The 18,395-nt window shown below is 40.2% G+C and overlaps 1 protein-coding gene across 4 annotated transcripts in view; it reads left to right on the top strand.

Moving 5' to 3' along the window:
- Positions 1-624: 624 nt before the first annotated feature.
- Positions 625-18,395, top strand: part of SLC5A10 (solute carrier family 5 member 10) — a 183,737-nt gene continuing 165,966 nt past the window's right edge. For all 4 annotated transcript variants that reach the window (XM_036741635.1, XM_036741636.1, XM_036741634.1 and 1 more), the window contains exons 1-5: positions 625-735; positions 8,734-8,805; positions 10,587-10,691; positions 12,004-12,063; positions 14,270-14,374. In XM_036741635.1, the coding sequence (XP_036597530.1) occupies positions 625-735; positions 8,734-8,805; positions 10,587-10,691; positions 12,004-12,063; positions 14,270-14,374 (453 nt within the window). The remainder of the gene's footprint in view (positions 736-8,733; positions 8,806-10,586; positions 10,692-12,003; positions 12,064-14,269; positions 14,375-18,395) is intronic.

The raw sequence follows: 18,395 nt of genomic DNA, 5'->3' as shown, positions 1-18,395 counted from the left end.
GATTTCCAAGAAACACTGGGAAATAACGTATCAACCGATGCAGGGCAAGGGAAGCAAACCAGGAGAACAATATACATAATAATTATAATAATGTGAATAAAAACATCACTCAAAGGCAGTTAATCTAAGATTATTTGCAATGGTCACTCTTGGCTTTGGGGAGTAAATGGTGCTTCTCTCTATCCTTTTGATAAAGTTTGCTCTGTGTGGTATCTTCCCTGAAATATGGAGTCTCCAAACTACAGCAAAAGACTAAACATTCTTGGTGTGAGAGCTGGTTTTCCCCAGCTGTGCATTCATACAGCCTCCTCTCCTAAGTTAGTGTCAGGACTCAGATGCAGTGCCCCTCTCTGGCTATCCAGAACAGCATTTTGTGCCTCCAGAGGCGCAGGTTGCTTTGTAGACATGCAGCCTTAGATCCTGTGCAGCCTCTAGTCATATGATTTTTAAACTGAGGCTAGGAAATCAAATGAGTTGTACTTTGAAGCTGTCCTCACCCCACGCAGACATGTCGTAGACATCATCTAGTTGGTTTAATGATCAATTCCTAACAAGAAAGCCCACCACAACCTGCTTTGTTCCTTTTTTGTCCTCATTCAGTCCAGTGCTGAAACAGAAGAGATCATGGCAGACAACTCCACCAGTGACCCTCACTTCTTTGTGCAACAGCTTAATGTGGCTGATATTATTGTCATCGTGGTGTATTTTGCTTTAAACGTGGCTGTGGGAATATGGGTGAGTCCCAAGTGGAAGCTTCTTGCTTTTGACTTTTTGAAACTTAGGACACTTTTTTCTAGTAGGTTTCTGGAGGCAATAGCATGGTATAGTGGATAAGGCATTAAACTTGAAAACAGGAATACCTGGGTTCAGATCCTGCCTCTGATATTTATAAGCTGGGTAACCCTGGGTAAGTTAACTTCTATGTGCCTCAAGAAACTTCCCAAGGCTATCTCTTGACCTAAGGGCCATGGATGGGTTGCAATCCGCAGTTTCCCTACTCTAATGAACTTCCAGATCATTTGACTATTCAGTACTATGTTTGGGGGGATATGAGTTAAGTAACTAAGGGAGAATATTATAAAAGGTCACTGCCACATTTCCTTGTGGATCTTATTCTAGTCCTGGCTCCAGCACTTGCTAGCCAGGTGACTTTGGGCAAGAGTTTCTTTATCAGTCAAATGGCAACAGTAATGAAATTCCCTGCCCTTCCTTCTTCACGGCTTGTTGTGAGGATACAGAAGTACTTTCAGAAGTAGGAGCTGAATGTGAAGCAAATGTAAGGGATTTTTATTTGGTAGGGGAAGCCTGATGTACTGGAAAAGGCACTGAACTAGGAGCTGGGTTTGAATCCTGCCTCTGGCACATGACTCGCTCTGTAACCCTGGGCAAGTCACTTGACCTGTTTGAGCTTCATTTTCCCGTCAATAAAATGGGCATAATATCTGCGTTACCTCCCGGATTGGAGGACAAATGAAACAATGGATTAAGGTGTTTCACAAACCTTAAAGTGCTATAGAAATGTGATTTACTATCATACTCCAGTTGTGAGAAACAGCACTATGTGGTACATAGAGCCAGGCTTGAGATCAGGAAGACCTAGGTTCAAATTTGGCTTTTGACGGGTGATGTCTGTTTGACATTAGGTAAGGCAACTCCTTAAGACTAGAAGCTGCACATGTCGTAGAGGGGAGTTTTTTTTTTTTAAATAATTTTTGGGGCAGCTAGGTGGCACAGTGAGTAGAGCACCGGGCCTAGAGTCAGGTGGATCTGAGTTCAAATCCGGCCTCAGACACTTGACACACTAGCTGTGTGACCTTGGGCAAGTCACTTAACCCCAATTGTCCTGCCTTCCCCCTCCAAAAAAAAAATAACTTTCAATTACACAAACATTTATCTTCTCTCCCTCCCACCACCCTTTCCCCCAATTGGGGAAAAAAAAAAAGAAAAGAAAAACAAAACCCTTGTAACAAATGTTCAGTCAAGTAAATCAAATCCCCACATCCAAATAGGTATGTCCCATTTTGCATCTTGAATCTGTCACCTCTCTGTCAGGAGATGGGTAGCATGTTTTATGAGTTAAAAGGAATTTCAGTGGGAGGTCCTACATAAGAAAAATCAAAGATCCACCTCCAACCTCCCCACCCCCCCAAAAGAAGTCAGTTATGTATGAGCAACAGGTTATTTGAAGCTCACCAGCTAGATCCCAGCACAGAAAGATTTAAGTGATAAGTCATTCAGTCAACTAGCATTTATTAACCACCTACAATGTGCCACACACTGTGTTAAGCTCTAAGGGTACAGAGAAATGTAAAACACAGTCCCTACTCTCAAAAAACTCTGTCTAATGGGGAAGACAACATGCAAACAACTATAGACTAATAAGAAATATACAGATAAATTGGGAATAGTCTCGGGGAAGGCACTAAGATTAAAGAGGAATGGGAAAAGCTTCTTCAAGAAGGTGGGATTTTAGCTGAGATTTGAACTTCCTGTTCTATGCCTGATGTTGGACTTGAAGGCCTCCAGGACAGGCTTTCCTTGGCAATGACAGGTCTCTATTGTAGGTTTCCCACCCTGCCCTTTATCTACCACACTTCGGTGCTTTAGATTTCCAGCAATGTTTTACATGTAATTTAGATAAGTTGGGAAAGTTCCCTGGTGTTGCATTCAGTTCTTCTCCTTTGGATGAATAATAACAGGTGCCCCATTCACTTTCTCTGCTGTATTCTAAGCCTGCAGACAATCACAGAAGTGTACTAGTAGGTGGTTCCAGTCGGGGAAAAGGCTGTCAGAAGACCTGGCTAATGGGACTTTCGGCAAATCTTTTGGCTTCTCTTGAGCCTCACTTTGTAAAAGGAGGTAACAAATGGCAGCTGGGGGTTGTGGAAAGGGCACTGGACTCAATCCCAGCTCTGCCTCTTAATAGCTGTGTGAATCTGGGCTCTCAGTCCTTCCACTTCAAAATTCTGTCCTCCCATGACTTACCCTACCTACACAATCAGAGAATTTAAAGGACCTTTATCACTCAAGTAGTCCAACCCAAGCAAAAATCCTCCTTCAAAACCTCCAACAAGTTGTCATTTAGTCTCTCTGGAAAGACAAGCTAAGACAACCCATTTCTTTTTTTTTTTTTCTTTTTAACAGCTTGAGCCAACAATTCTATATGTAAGGTGAGAGAGAACTATGATTTTCCCCTCCCCCAAGTCAGTTGATGTCTTATGTCAAACTAACTGCAAAATTGTGGTCATTCTCCATCTGCTCTAGGAAGGGGAGTCCAACAGAAATAGTGATCAAGAAATATGAGTTGGAAGTGTTCCCCAACTACGAGAAAGCAGAGCAGCTATGGCTCAGTGCTTCATCTGTGAACACTTTGCAGGGAAATTGGGACCATACTGGAGTCTCTCACCACCTCTCTGCTGAAAAAAGGCCTCCTGGATCCCAACCCCAACCTTCTGCCAGGCTTTTCATGATATGTGGCCAGGACTGGGATGCTAGCCAAGAAGGGGAACCTAACCCATACGTGCCTAAAGAAAGGAAAACAATTTTAAAAAAAGAATGGGTGGATAGACTGGGGGAGGAATTAATAAAGGAGCCCACTCATTCTTGGCAGGACCTGGTCTGTACCTCATTCCCACCACTCCTTGCCCCTTCTTCCCAAAGAAGAAAGCTTGGGACCTAAAAAGAAAAAAAAAAACTCTTGGGGTTTGGGTGCTCTACTCACTGTGCCACCTAGCTGCCCCACTCCCTTTTTGTAAAGGCTGAACTGTCTATAGTTCAGTATTAGAATTTGACTCCTGGGCAGTGCTCTCCATGAGCTTCCTCATACCTTTATATAATCTATTTTTTTTCTATTAGATTCTAAAAATTATTAGACAATAGTGATGGGTACAATTTAGATTTTTGTTCACAAGGTGGTAGCATTTTATGGAAATAAGAAATGCATTTACAAACAGATAAAGGAATCAACCGTTGCCTTTTTGGTGAGTGTGAGGATCAGCTAGGAGTCCAGAATCCCAGGGCCTCCCTCACTGTCTTACACACATACACACACACACACACACACACACAAATACACATGCATACACACCTTCCTCTCTGTCCCTACTCCCCACCTGCCCAGTAACTGAGGCAGCCTGGGATCAAAATAATCTAAAAAGAAAAACCTAAAGCATTTTAAAGGAGAACTTTTAAAAAATGGTTCACTTTGTAATAGTAATATTGGACTTTGGGCACTGGATTTTGCTGTCCCTCCTCCCATTCTTGACTCCTTCTCCATGCCTCAGCAATCCCTTGTGATTATGAAGAGTTATGAAGAATAAACCCTTTCTCTGATGGAATTAAAGGGAGAAACCTCATTGGACAAGCAAAAACTGGACATGCTTTTTGTAGGACTTTAAATAGTTTAGCTCTTGAGAGAATGCCAAGAGTGTAGACTTGGGAGCTTTGTTGGGGAAGGGTAAGGAGATGATTTCTCCATCTTCCCCCATCAGTTGGCAGAAAATCAGGAAACACCCCATATAGTAGTTCAAAGTATTGCTATTTTGAGAATTCCAGGCACAATTGAGGAAGAGGAGGTATACACTCTAGATAGGCTTGGATATAGAAAGTCATTCACTGGAGGGAGGAAACAACTTTAAGGATGGGACCCCTGGCAAGGGAGAAGAAAGTTGTTTATGGACTCAAGAGTAACTTAGCCTTTGAAATCAAGAGTTGAGACTGCAGAGTATAGACAATGAAAATCCACCCGAGCAACTGAACCAGCAGAAATGCTGCCAATAGCCTTTGCTTTCTGGAATATTGTATTCCAAGTTCTAGTCTCCTTTATGATGGTGCCCACTAAATCTTGTGTGATTCTGTCTGTGGTTCCTCAGTACTTAAAGTCTTTCTGGTTGCTTGCAATATTTTTCCCCCTTGACCTGAAAAGTATAGATGTTAGCTATGGTTCCTAGGAGTTTTCATTTTGAGATTTCTTTCAGGAGATGACTAGTAGATTCTTTCTATTTTCACTTTGCCCTCTGGTTGTAATAGATCTGGGCAATTTTCTCTCATGATTTCTTAAAATATGATATCTAGGCCCTTTTTTGGGTAGTGGTTCCATGATTCTCAAATGATTTCTTTTTGATGTATTTTCTAGGTTAGTTGTTTTTTACATGAAATGCCTTACATTTTTATAATATTGATGTTATAGTAACTTTGCAGAAATAAGATAGATACAAATAATTGGAAAAATTGCTCATGGGTAAGACAAGTGAATATAGTAAAAATGATAATATTAGTTAAATTAATTTACTTATTTAATGCTATATTAATCAAACTAACAAAGGATTACTTTCTAGAATTAGAAAAAAGATAATAAATTTCATGTGAAAGAAAAAAGGGTCAAGAATCTCAAAACAGATAATGAAAATAAATGACCCTGGAATATGCACCAAAGAGCTGCCAGTTGGCACCTGTTACTGTTCTCTGCACTGTCCTTAGGACACAGTAGCATGCTTCATTCGGTCCCAGATTCAGAAGTATCCCAAGAAGGCATCCCAAGACCTTTGTCCCTGTATGCTGATCTGGGCTAGAAAAAGAACTCCCTCTGATTTTTCCCTGGATTTCTGGATTAGGACTTGGCCTGGTATAGTTTCTACATCATTGTGGAATTGTTGTGACAAGGAGCTGAGCTATACTGCTTCCCTCTACTCCACCATCTTGATTAGTTTCCTAATTACTCTATTTAACAGGTGAGGAAACTGAGGTCCAAGGGTAGCCCAATGTTACACAGGTGGTAAGTGTTAGAGGGAGGATTAGCCAACTCCATGATTTCATTCATATAGGCAATCCCAGTGAGGAAACCCTCTCTACAAAGGCAGATTTGGAGAAACTCCTTCAACCAATCTAAATCTATAAATATTAATACATACATATGTATACGTACATGGATATATGGACATATGTATACATATTTACTTATACCAATGAAATCACAAATGAGGGTGCATGCATACATACATATGTAATTGACATGTGTGCATTTTTATGTGTATATTCAGATTTGTGATTTTATTGTAAGGAATTATTTACATACATATCTATACCTGTGTATCAACATAGAAGATTATAGATTTGGATGAGTTGAAGGGAAGGTATCACTAGCAAAAAGTAAGCCTTCCATTATCTTCCATTTCCTTGGGGATTATTTAATAAGATTTAGAAAGAGGGTTAAACCTGAGAAAAGAACTCCGTGTGAACCCCAGGATCTCCAAATCTGAGGGATGTGACCTCAGAGGGCATTAAGACTGACCCATAACTGCACAAGGAGCCTCTCTACAGCAACTGTTGCTTGAAGACCTCTACCAAAAGCGGATCCAACCAAATTCTCTTCTTTGTGTACTATCTCTCCATGTGTACTATCTATAATCATGGATTCAAAGATTGATTTATCTGGCTTATCACACTGATTATCAAGGCACTGAGAAAATCTGAATTATGGTTTCTTCCTTCACGAACTTCAGGGTCTTCCTCTCCAGGCTTGTACTTAATAAATCTTGGGCCACTAACAACAGATTCACATCACTTTGGTCAAGTAGTCAATATAATGGTCACTTTGGGGGAAAAGGTTCATTGGTCAGGCAATAAATGAACCCAAAGGCCCCAAAGTTTCTCGTTTGCAAATCTGTGCTTGTTTTTTTAAATTTACTGTTGGCAAATAAGGGTTTCTCATTTGGAAACCATGTGGGTCCTGAGCTTTAGCTGGAGAAAGCTCCTGGAAATGTCTCTCTCTATAGGACCTCCTGGAACATGCTGGTCTTTAGAGCTCCCTCTACTGGTATTATACACCAGTAATTTTTTTTTTTCTTTTTGATCTAAACCTATGATTTCATCTACGTGGTAAGGAATTCCTGATGTGAAAAATCCTTCCCTTGCTGTAGATTGGTTCCTTTTCTGTACCATATAGTTTAGAGAGTTCCCTGTGTCTCTGAAAATTAAATGACTAGCCCATGGTTACACAAATAAGAATTTTTCAAAGGCAGGACTTGAACCCAGGTTTTTCTGACTCCAAGATTGGTCCTCCATCTACACTGCTCTCTGCATCTCTAGTAAGTAATAATCATAAACAGTACCACTTGTCCCTCACATTGGTGTTTTATAGTTTTAATAATAATAATAGTTAGAATTTATATTGTCCTTTGAGGTTTGCAAAACACTTTATGTATATTATCTCATTTAATCTTCATGACAATCCCTTGAGGTAGACACTACTATTATCCTCATTTTACAGGTTGAGGAAGGTTGAATGACCTGCCCAGGGTCTCACGGCTAGTAAGTGTCCGGGGCAGAATTTGAACTTTTTCTGACTCTAATTCTAGCAACGTACCTTTTAAAAATGATCTCCTACCTATGATCTCATTTATCTCATTCTATCCTGTATCTTATTTTGATGCTGTGAGGTATGTAGGGAAAGTATCATTATCTCTATTTTCCAGATAAGGACTAAAATCCTGCTGTTGTCTCGTGGTGGCATGGAAAAAATCTTGGTTATAATAATAACAACTAACATTTACATAAAACTTTAAGGTTCAAAAAGTGCTTTATATACATTAGCTCTTTTTTGAGTCTCACAGTAGCCCTGTGAGGTGGGTTATAGGGATCATGATCCCCATTTTATAGATGAGAAAATTGAGACTCAGAATAGTTAAGTGACTTGCCTGGTGTCACATAGCTAGGAAGTGTCAGAGTCAGGATTTGAACGCAGATCTTCCTAACTTTTGCCCACTACATCATGCAGATAAACTCTGGTAGGTCCTACCTACCAAGCTGGAAGAGCTTCTAGCCTAGAAAGGTATGAACTCAGAAATGAACTAATATATGTCTCCAAGGAGCAGTTTAAGGTCAAAGAGGCTCATTCCAAGTTGGTCAGTGAGTGTTGAATTTTTTTAGACAGAGTAATTAATGAAAACCATCTACTAAATTGTAGAGGGGTTGTGATCTGTATTTGTGAAAGAAGTATAAAAATGTTTTGTGGCTGAAACACCCTCTGCCCTCTCTTTTACCTGGCCAGATTCTACCTGTCCTTCATGTCTTATATTCTTCTATGACCCTTAGTGATACTTCTTTCCTCTGAAATTCTTTAGCATTTCTAGTCTGTACTATAAATTTAATGTTTAATTTATACTGCCCAACATCATTCTCCTTCTATTTCCAGTGTGCCAGAAAACTCTGAGGCCATTCTAGGCAGGCCTCTACTTCTTGTAGTGCCTAACCCCATTAAGCAGTTGAAGATTCCTTGGCAGTCTCTTTAATTACTATGTGATGGTGATGGTGATTGATGATGATGATCCTTCCCACTTTGGGGACACTTTTGCTTTCCAATATAGATCTGAGATATCACTGGACCCTATATCTGAGGTACCTTTGGATTCTCACAATGATCCTATGAAGGAGGCAAGCCACAGATATCATTATCCTAAATCATAGATGAGGAAGCTGAATTACAGAGAAAGCACTTGATGTGGCTACACAGTAGTTGGTTAGTAACAGATTAGGGTTTAGAACTCCTTACTGTGTCTTTTCTACTATAGAAGACCACCTCCTTGGTATGGCTGTAACTCTGGTCACCTCATAAGTCCTTTTTTGAGTTGGTTTGGACACACTTCTCCAAATGATGAGAAACCATAGTTGTTGATCTCCCTGGTCCCAGGGAGGGAATACATATCTTCACCTCTGGATCTTTCTCTCTCTTTTCAGTCTTCATGCAGAGTCAACAGAAACACACTGAATGGGTACTTCCTTGCAGGAAGGGACATGGCATGGTGGCCAGTAAGTATATTCTGAACTTCCCTTCTCTCCTCTGTCACTGACTTTCTCTGCTTTTAGCCCCTCCTTCCTTTCTCTGTTGCTCCTCAATTCCTCAATTCTTTTTTTGTTCTATCATCTTTTTCCTGCTCTCAATCTCTTTCTTCAGCACCCCCATATTCAGCTAGCACCTCTATCTCCTCTTGGAGGAGCTACTCTAGGAGCTCAACCCTAAGCTCTATCTTACTTTCTTCCTGCTTCCCCTTTCTCGCACTTTCCCTAATCCTCTCAGTTTCCTATGTCAGGTTCCTTAATAGTGAGGGAACCCTGGAGGGGTTTGGAGGCTATGGGAGGGGGTGGCAGATCCTTCCCATAGGGATGGCTAGGAATCCCTAGGCCTGTGGTAGAGATCAAGGACTAAGGATGTGGGGGAAGCTAGAGGCCCTAAGGTGAAGTTTGGGCATTTTCCATTTCCTAGATCAGTGCTTCTTAAACTGTGGGTCACATGTGGTGTCATGAAAAATTCGGCAACAGTAAAAGGTTTCTGAACAGGCAACAACCAAAAAATAATTAAAAATCAAACTCATAATGAATCCGAGATGTTTCGGGCAGCACTTGCCCATGTTGCATCGAGCAACTTCACTGGAGCCTTGGTTCTGAACACAAAGCATGCTACCATGGCCATGCAACACCAAGGAATGCTGCCAAAAACCCTAAAAGAGGTCAGAAGTAGAAAAAGTTTAAGAAGCATTGTCTCAGATGACCTTTCCTTGGGATTTACTTAGGGAGGGAGAGGAATTGAACTGTGGGATTAGGAAGGCAGCAATTGGTGCCAATAGTATCACCCTCTATCTCCCTTTGAAGTTGCTTTTGGGTAAAGGTCTTTTTAAAAAAGGAGAGCTAGGGTCCTGAGCTGCTGTTCTACTGTTCCTAAAACTGACCTTAAGCTGTGGCCATGAAAATGAATAGATACACACACACACACACACACACACACACACACACATGTGTATATATACATATACACATATACATATACACATATACATATACATATACACGTACACATAGAGACAATATAATATATAGAAATACATAGATAATATATTATTATTTATCATTTATATATAAATCACACTATATATACATATAATATGTATTTAGACAATAGGGAGAGCAGGGCGGTCAGGTAAGATGTGTTTGTGGCAGACCGGTGAAGATTTGGGGCTCTCCTGCGTTAGAGTTGTGTCCCTGGGGAAGTCTTGTGTGCTGGGTTATGCTGCAAGCTGCCCAATACCTCGGGCACTGTTGGATAATGATGACTCTGGGTCATGGGGTCAGGAATAGCTGCATCCTTCCTAGAACCTTCTAAGCTCTCTAGTCTCTAAGGCTTTCCTGTGTCAGAGGTCATGCACTCCTGTCTATCAAGAGTCATGGGACTCTAACATATGGGAACAACAATCACACATTCTGAATTTTCTGGGACAATTTCTATTTTGTCAGTCAGGACAATATGATCACGATATGTATGGGGTCACTTTTCAGACCCAATGTTAGCTGGCCTGCCCTGGATGAAGATCCAGCAAAGGAGACTGAGCAGTGATCAGACAGACAGGAAGGAGAACCAGGAAACATTACTGTGTCTGAGTCTGCATTGCTGCCTTAGAAAGTCATAGGGATATTTATAGCGGTGCACCTTTGGCTTCTATTGCCCATCTGGTTGCTTGATGAACCTTCGAATGCAGTAGAAGGTGGGATTGGATGGCACAGAGACGTTGTTTGCTCAGGTCTGTTCTGTTCTGCAGATTGGAGCCTCTCTCTTTGCCAGCAGTGAAGGATCTGGGCTATTCATTGGTCTGGCTGGGTCAGGTGCAGCAGGAGGACTGGCTGTAGCTGGCTTTGAGTGGAATGTAAGTGCCATAGTCAGTCCATTTCATGGGGCCACACCTCTCAAGAGTGGGGATGGATAGGCACCCCCGGGGAAGTGTTAGAGAATAATGGGGAGATTTTTAGGGCATTTCCAGCATTCACCTATTGAGGGATAAGGGAGCAACTGGCACCTTCTCTTATTCATGCCCATCATGGATGGAACTCTTGGGTTAGAACCTGAGACAATTCTTAAGAGTGACTGTGCACCCCTGACTGAGCTTACAACTCACAGAACAATTTAAACCTTGACTAACAAGATAGCGTGTGGGATGAGGTTTAGTTGATTTTATTTTTCCTTGCTTAAGGTAATATGGTCTAATTCAGAGCTGTCCAAAACGTGGCCTGCTGACCGCATGCGGGCCCACAGTCCAATTTATGCAGCCTGCCTACAAGCATAGAAATTTACATAAATGCTTTAGCAAACAAAACTGAGCTACCGCAGAGCTCTCACTAAAATGGCAAATCAAAATATATTGTCTATTGTCTCAATAAAATTCTAAGGTTGGACAGACCTGGTCTAGTTGAAAGAGAGCTGACTAGATCAAGAGGGCCTGGAATCGAATTCTGTCACTGCTACTGGCTGTCTATATGACCCTGGCCAAATTATTTACTTTTCCTTGGCCCCAATTTCCTAAGCTATAAAATGGTGGTATTGGGTTGGACAGCTTCTGAGATCTTTTCCAACTCTAGACCCCCAAAGCTTTTCTTGTTTCAGCTCTTGCTTCAGGGAATCTAGGGGGCAGCTCTGGCACTTGGTCCCAGGGCCCCTGAACCCTACTCCTGGCTCTGCAACTTTGCATGAATCAATCTCCTCTCTGGGACTCAGTTTCCTCTTCAGTAAAACAAAGGGTCTGGGCTAGAAGGTCTCTCTGAGGGCCCTTCCAGCACACCATTTGGGGATTCAGAATGTTGGTCAAATTAAGTTGCTTTTGTGTCTAGATCCGTTTTCCCACATTAGAAAGGCCTATTGAGGGCTCAATTGTTTTTTGTTACTGAATGAGGACTTTTCAGGGTCCTAATTCTGAATGTCAACAGTACTGTGGATTTGTGAAATAAAATGCAGAACCTCAAAGCTGGAAGAGAGTCTCAGAGATACTCTAATTGAAATAATCCCATCACTTTGTCAAGGAAAGAACGGAAGTCCTGAGTAAATTGACTCAGCTGAATGGACCCAGGAAGTGAGAGGCTGAGCCGTACTAGGACCCAGGTCTCCCGCTTCTCACTGCTCATTCTTTCCACTGCATCTGTACCATGGAGGGAGCGGGTACTTACACCATTTTTGTCACTCTTTAGGCAACATATGTGTTGCTGGCACTGGCCTGGATATTTGTGCCCATCTATATCTCCTCAGAGGTGAGTCTACATCCAAGACAACCAACGATACACGGTAGTTTGAACCTTGGGTGTTGGGGGCGGGGAAGGGGGGTGGGGAGATGATGGGAAGGGGGCTGAGAAGGTGAATGTGGTTTTCATGAAACAAGAGATGTATCGTTTCATGGCTATGGGCAGCAGCACCACTCATGATTTCCAGACTTCTTTCCAGAATGGATTTGCTCATTTGAAAATATACTTATTTTTATATATCTTGAGAGAAAGACTTGGATTCAGGTCTCATCCCTGATACATACTAACTGTGTGACCCTGGGCAAGTCATAGCTTCTCAAAGCCCCAGACGGCTTTCTGAGATGAACAGTTATCGATCTGCATCAGTAGAGGGAAGTTTCCTCCTTGGGAATTCCCTATACCAGTGAGTTCATAGGTTCTTCTCTCCCTCTCTCTATTTCCCTCCAAGATGAAGTGGGTCCCTGTAGTACCTCTACTGAGCATCACTTAAAATGAATCACAGGATCATCATAAGGAGCTTAGCATTACATAGCAGCTGAAGTTGATGGGGCACTTTCCTCACAACAACCCTGTGAGATAAACAGTAAAAGTACCCTCATTTTACAAATGAAGAAACCAAGGCTCAGAGAGGTTAACTAACTTATTCTTTATCATTCAGCTGCAACAGGGAATCTAACTGAGATTTTCTGACTCCAGACTCAGCATGCTTTCTCTAGCACTGTGTAAGTTCTATCTTGTCCATACAAATCTATTTTTAGATGATGAAAGTGGATAGAGTGCTAGTCAGAAAGAGCTGGGTTCAAATGTGACCTCAGATGCTTACCAGTGATGTCATCTTGGGCAAATCGTTTGACAGCTCTGTTTCCTCATCTGTAAAATGGGGATGATACCAGCACCTACTTCCCAGGGCTGTTGTGAAGATAAAACGAGATATTTGTTAAGTACTTTGCAAACCTTAAAATTCTATATAAATGCTATAGCTATTAATAATGCCTGATTTCTCCTACTTCAAACTACCCTCATTTTAATCTTAATAGGTAAAATTTAACTGCAAAGTGTCTGTATTTGCTATATCTTTCAAGACTAAATGGAGAGTGAGGAGGTAACTGAAATTATTAATCCATCGATCACCGAAGAGCACTAAATTTATAAACATAGGACCTGCATTCAAATCCTCGCTGTGCTGTGACCTTGCTTAGAAGGGACTCAATTTCTTCATTTATCAAATGAGCGGATTGGACTAGAAGACCTCTGAGATCCTTTCTTGCTCTAAATTTGTGATTCTATATGTGTACATCTTTCTTGTGATTACTCCTGGCCAGTGACCACTGGGAGACAAGCTCACAAGAGCATAGATTCTTAGATTTAGAGTTGTAGAGGAACTTAGAGAAGCTATTTATTGTCCTCCAGGAGCTCAAGGTGGTACAAGGGATAGGATGTACATGTAATGGGTTGATCAAGGAAGCAATGAAAAAAATCTGATGAACCTTTACTTGGAATTGTTGAAAGCATCTCCTCATAGAGGGTATGGACATAACCACTGGCATGCTTTTTTTTAAGTAATTATACTTTATTTTAATGCTGATTTTTCAAATTTTCAGTTCCCAATTTTCTCCTTCCCACCAGCCCCTTCCCCACACATTGAGAAGACAAGCAATAGGATATCAGTTACATATGTGAGGTTATGCAGAACATTTAGCACATTCTTAAGATTACAAAAAACAACTTTTGATTAAGTCTCAGGGATTGAAGCTTTCCCAAAATAATTTGTTAGTTTGGGGCTAACCCTTCATGACTTAGGCAGTGGGTATCAGCAACTGGAGCTCGCCCTAGAGGACAGAACAGACTCAAGAAGAGTGCAAGAGCTGGGCGTGGTGGTGTTTGCCTGTAGTCCGCTGCTGGGGAGGCTGAAGCTGGTGGATCTCTTGAGTTTCCCCTAAGGAGGCCAAACTAGAGCAAGTTCAAGCCTCATACTGATCAGTATTGGGATTGGCCTGTGGGTGGCCAAGGTACTTCCAGCCTGGGTGAGATAGGGAGACCCAGTCTCAAACAAAATAAAAAAAAAACAACAAACAAAAACCAGTACAAGTTAAGTGTCAGTGGATCTGTAAGTGTTGAAGGCAGTCGGAAATTACTGAAGGTTGGGATGGGAAGATATGAGAGCTAATGAGAGCTTGGATTTCATGATGACTTTATGTGTGCCACCCCCCTCCAGATTGTCACCTTGCCTGAGTACCTTCAGAAGAGATACGGAAGGTCCAGGATACGAATGTACTTGTCCATCTTGTCACTGCTGCTGTCTGTTTTCACCAAGATATCTGTGAGTAGCCCCGGCCTGTGAAAGGACTGGGTACATGGGGAGCTGCTGCTTGTATTGTTTGTGATCTAAAGTGAGAGGAAGGAAGATCTTGCAGCTTGGGAGCCACCCACCTGAAGGAGAGAAAGCATCTTAAATCACAAGCTCAGGAGATTGTTGTAAACTTAAAAACTGGGATTTGGAGATGTTAAAGGATGTGGGCATGTGCAGTCTTGGGGTGGGGGGGAAGACCGGAGGAGGTGGGGATTAAGCACAAAGGAGTCTTCAACTGTTTGAAAAACTGCCCAGTGTAAGAGATATTAGACTTAGTTTTCTTATCTGCAGAAGGCAGAGCTAGGAGCAATGGCTTGACTTCAGGAAAAGCTTCCTAACAACTAGAGCTATTCAAAACTGGAATGGCTTGTCCTGGGTGATAAACAGGTCCCTTCTCAGCTGAGGACTTTAAGCAAAGACCTAACCACTTGGATATTTGGTAGTGGGGATTTAGTTTTTGCAGCTGTGGATTGGACTAGATGGCCTTTAAGGTTCTTTCCAACTCAGACATTCTCTGAAGTAATAGCTAAGGTATACTCAAGTGATAAAGGGCCTTAGAGACCGTATATTCCAACCCCTTCAATTCCCAGAAGATAAAACTGAGGTTGAGAGAGAGGAGAAGACTTCCCTAAAGTCACAAACTAAATCAAGGTCAGAGTTAAGACTGGAACTCAGTTTTCCCAATCCCCAGGCCTGTGTGTTTCATCACTTAGGTCTATAAAACAGTGAATATACATTCCAGACTTTTCAGTACAGTCTGTTTCAAGAAAAATTTAATTCTTTCTTTGATGCCTGAAGGCATTAGAAGACATTTAAGATAATATATATTTTAATATAAAGGTATTTAAAATACAAAGGTATTTTTAAAAATATATTAATTTTATTTTACCTTATTTTAACTTTCCCATGAATGTGAAATCAACCAGTACTATGTACTGGGCATTGCGCTAGGTTGTGAGGATACAAAGGCAAAAGCAAAATTTGTCCCTGCCCCCAAGGAGCTTACATTCTATGGGGGGAGAGGGGGAGGCACAACATGTATACAAAAAAATACAGGGAGGGGGACAGGGAAGACACTAGGAGCTGAGGGACAAGAGCATTATGCAGAAGGTGGTACTTGAGCTGAGTCTTTCTAAATCTTACTATTTCTACTTCCACAATATCTCTCACATGCTGCTCTTCTTCACTCACACAGCTATCACCCTAGTTCAGAATCACCTCACAACCAGCCTATTACACTAGTCTTTTAATTGGTCTCCCTGTCTCAAGTATCTATCCCTCCAATTTATCCTCCATGTAGTTGCTACAGTGATTTTCCAAAAGTTCAAGTCTGACCATGTCATCTTCCATTTCATAAATTCCAGTGGCTCCTATGACCCCCAGGCTCAAATATACACACCATCATTTCACAGAATAAACACCCACATGCAAGAGGAAACCCACATGGGGAATAAGCCCAGAGAAGTCACTCACACCTCTGCTGCTAGACCACCAATGTCTTCTGGTGATGTCATTGTGCTACTCTCATTGGATCCACAACCCACTTGGCACAGCTTCTTTGTTGGGTGTGGAGCCTTTACTAGGCCTGTGACTGGTTTGCAGGGAATCTCCAGGGGCATGTTGCTTTGCTAGTCTTGTGTAATCTTGAATCCTTTTCAGATATTTGCTAGGATGCAGGTTAGAGAGCTGGGATCTTTTATAACCTTTTACATTGGCATCTTAAATGGAAGTCTCTTGTAACTTTTTGATAATTTGTTTTCTCATGCTCAGTTCTATGATCTAGCTATGATTTATTGTGATTATATTGTAAGGTGAAGGTACATTTTTTCCATATTACTAGCAAGTTTTCTCAACAAGATTTCTTAAATAATGAATCTACCTGCCAGCTGTTATCGTCTATAGGTTCATTAAACATCAGTCTTTCATCCGTATGTTTTTGCTTATTTCTGGGATTTGGATTCTATTTTCTTTGGTTTGTTTTTCTAAAATTTTTTGCCTGATACTAGATGGTTTTGATGCAAACTGTAATCTTCATCTTTTATAATTTTTAACTCAACCTTTACTAGTCTTATCTTTTTGTTTTTCACATACATATATTTTGCTATGCTTTTGTCCTGTTTTATAAAGAAAACCACTAGAAATATTTATTGTCATTGAATCAGATCTACAAATTTAGAGATAATTAGCATTTTCACCATGTTAATACAATTCATCAATGAACATTGAATTTCTATCCAGGTATTTAGACCTTTCCTTATTTCTGTCAGTTTGATTTTATAGTTATCTTTTTTTATTGATCATGAGTGCCTAAATAAGTTAATTCCTAAATATTTAATAATTATTTTTTGTTATAAATGGTATTTCTTTTTTAAAAATTTTTTCTTAGGTCTAATTTGTAGTATATAAGAATGTAGATGATTTGTATTTACCTTGCATACTATAAATTTGCTGAACTCATCTATTGTCTCAATTAAATTTTTTTTGGCTAGGGTAAAAAATGTCATCTGTGAAAATGTTATTTTGATTTTTTTGTTTTTAATTCTTTTTACTGTCTTATGGTAATTGTTAGCATTTCTAACATTACCTTAAATAGTTAAAATGGGCACCCTTGTTAAATACCTGTTTTTAGTGGGAATGCTTCTTAATGCTCCTCAAGTGCCTAAAATTCTAGCTCTCGGTTTTATGTCTTTATTTCTTATTGTGTCAAAGAAAAATATCCCTATGCCTATTCTAAATGTTTTGTGTTGAAAATGGATACTATATTTTATTTTAGATATATTTAAATATTAATTAAATATTAACATATTCAAAATTACTTATATACTTTGTTTTATTCCTGAATATATTTCCTGGTTATCTCTTATCCTACCCAGCAAAACTTTCCTTCTAACAAAGAAAAGAAAAAGGAGGGAAAAAATTGCTCAGCAAAACTAACCAGCATAGACAATAGCCACAGTATTGCATACCTCTTGTTTCTCAAGTCTTCAAAGAAGGGAGACAAATGATTGCTATATTTTATTGAATGTTTTTATACATCTGTTGTTATGTTCATCAAGCAATTAGTCAACTAGCATCTATTAAATATTGATGAGGTGCCAGGCATTGTCTAGATAGAAAGACAAAAGTCATTGACTTCAAGGATCTTCTGTATATGTACATATACATGTATATATATATATGTACATGTACATATGTGTATATATACATACACACATGGTATATGCAAAATGAACACAAAGAAAAAAGGGATTGAATATGAAACTGTCAGCTTTTGTTATGTACTGTTTAATTTTTTTTCCCAGTCTGTACCACTTTAAAAAAAATAGTTTAAATTTAACAACGAAGTTCTGAAGCTGTTTTGATTGCCTGTAACCCTTCAGAACTTTATCTTTTCTGCTTATTTTTAAATGATTCATTCACACTTTTCTTCCTTTTCTTCCTTCTTTTCAAACATTATCAAAACTTCCATACTCTCCCCACTCCCTCCCCCCAAAAAAAGAAAAACAAAAAATCTATTCTTATAATTAATAAGCATATTCATACAAAAGTTTTGACATGTTGGTGTAACAACAATGTTGCTTGCAGCTGCTGTGGGGGTGTATGACCAATAACACCAGCACACAGGAGGGCTGCTAGCACAGGTTATTTGATCTGGTTTTCTAAAGGAAAGCAACTTTAAAGGGGTCAACAATCTTACTTTAATCAAACATATACATATATACACATATACATATACACACACACACATGCGCACACACACACACACACATATATGTATGTATGTATATACCATTCACTTCGTTCAGGGGAAAAGTCAAAACCCTGAACTTAAGAGCAAATACAAACAGAAATTACAAGCAGAAATTATATAAACAGAGCAAACAACACAAATCAGCAGACAGGGCTTCTGTCTGTCTGTAGCAACACATACATAGTTACCAGAGGGAGAAGCACCAACATCTGGGTTTTCAAAGCTGGGGGGCTCCTTAAT

This window comes from Trichosurus vulpecula, chromosome 1 (genome assembly GCF_011100635.1).
Source record: "Trichosurus vulpecula isolate mTriVul1 chromosome 1, mTriVul1.pri, whole genome shotgun sequence".
NCBI lineage: Eukaryota > Metazoa > Chordata > Mammalia > Diprotodontia > Phalangeridae > Trichosurus > Trichosurus vulpecula.
This window is presented reverse-complemented; position numbering and strand designations above follow the sequence as displayed.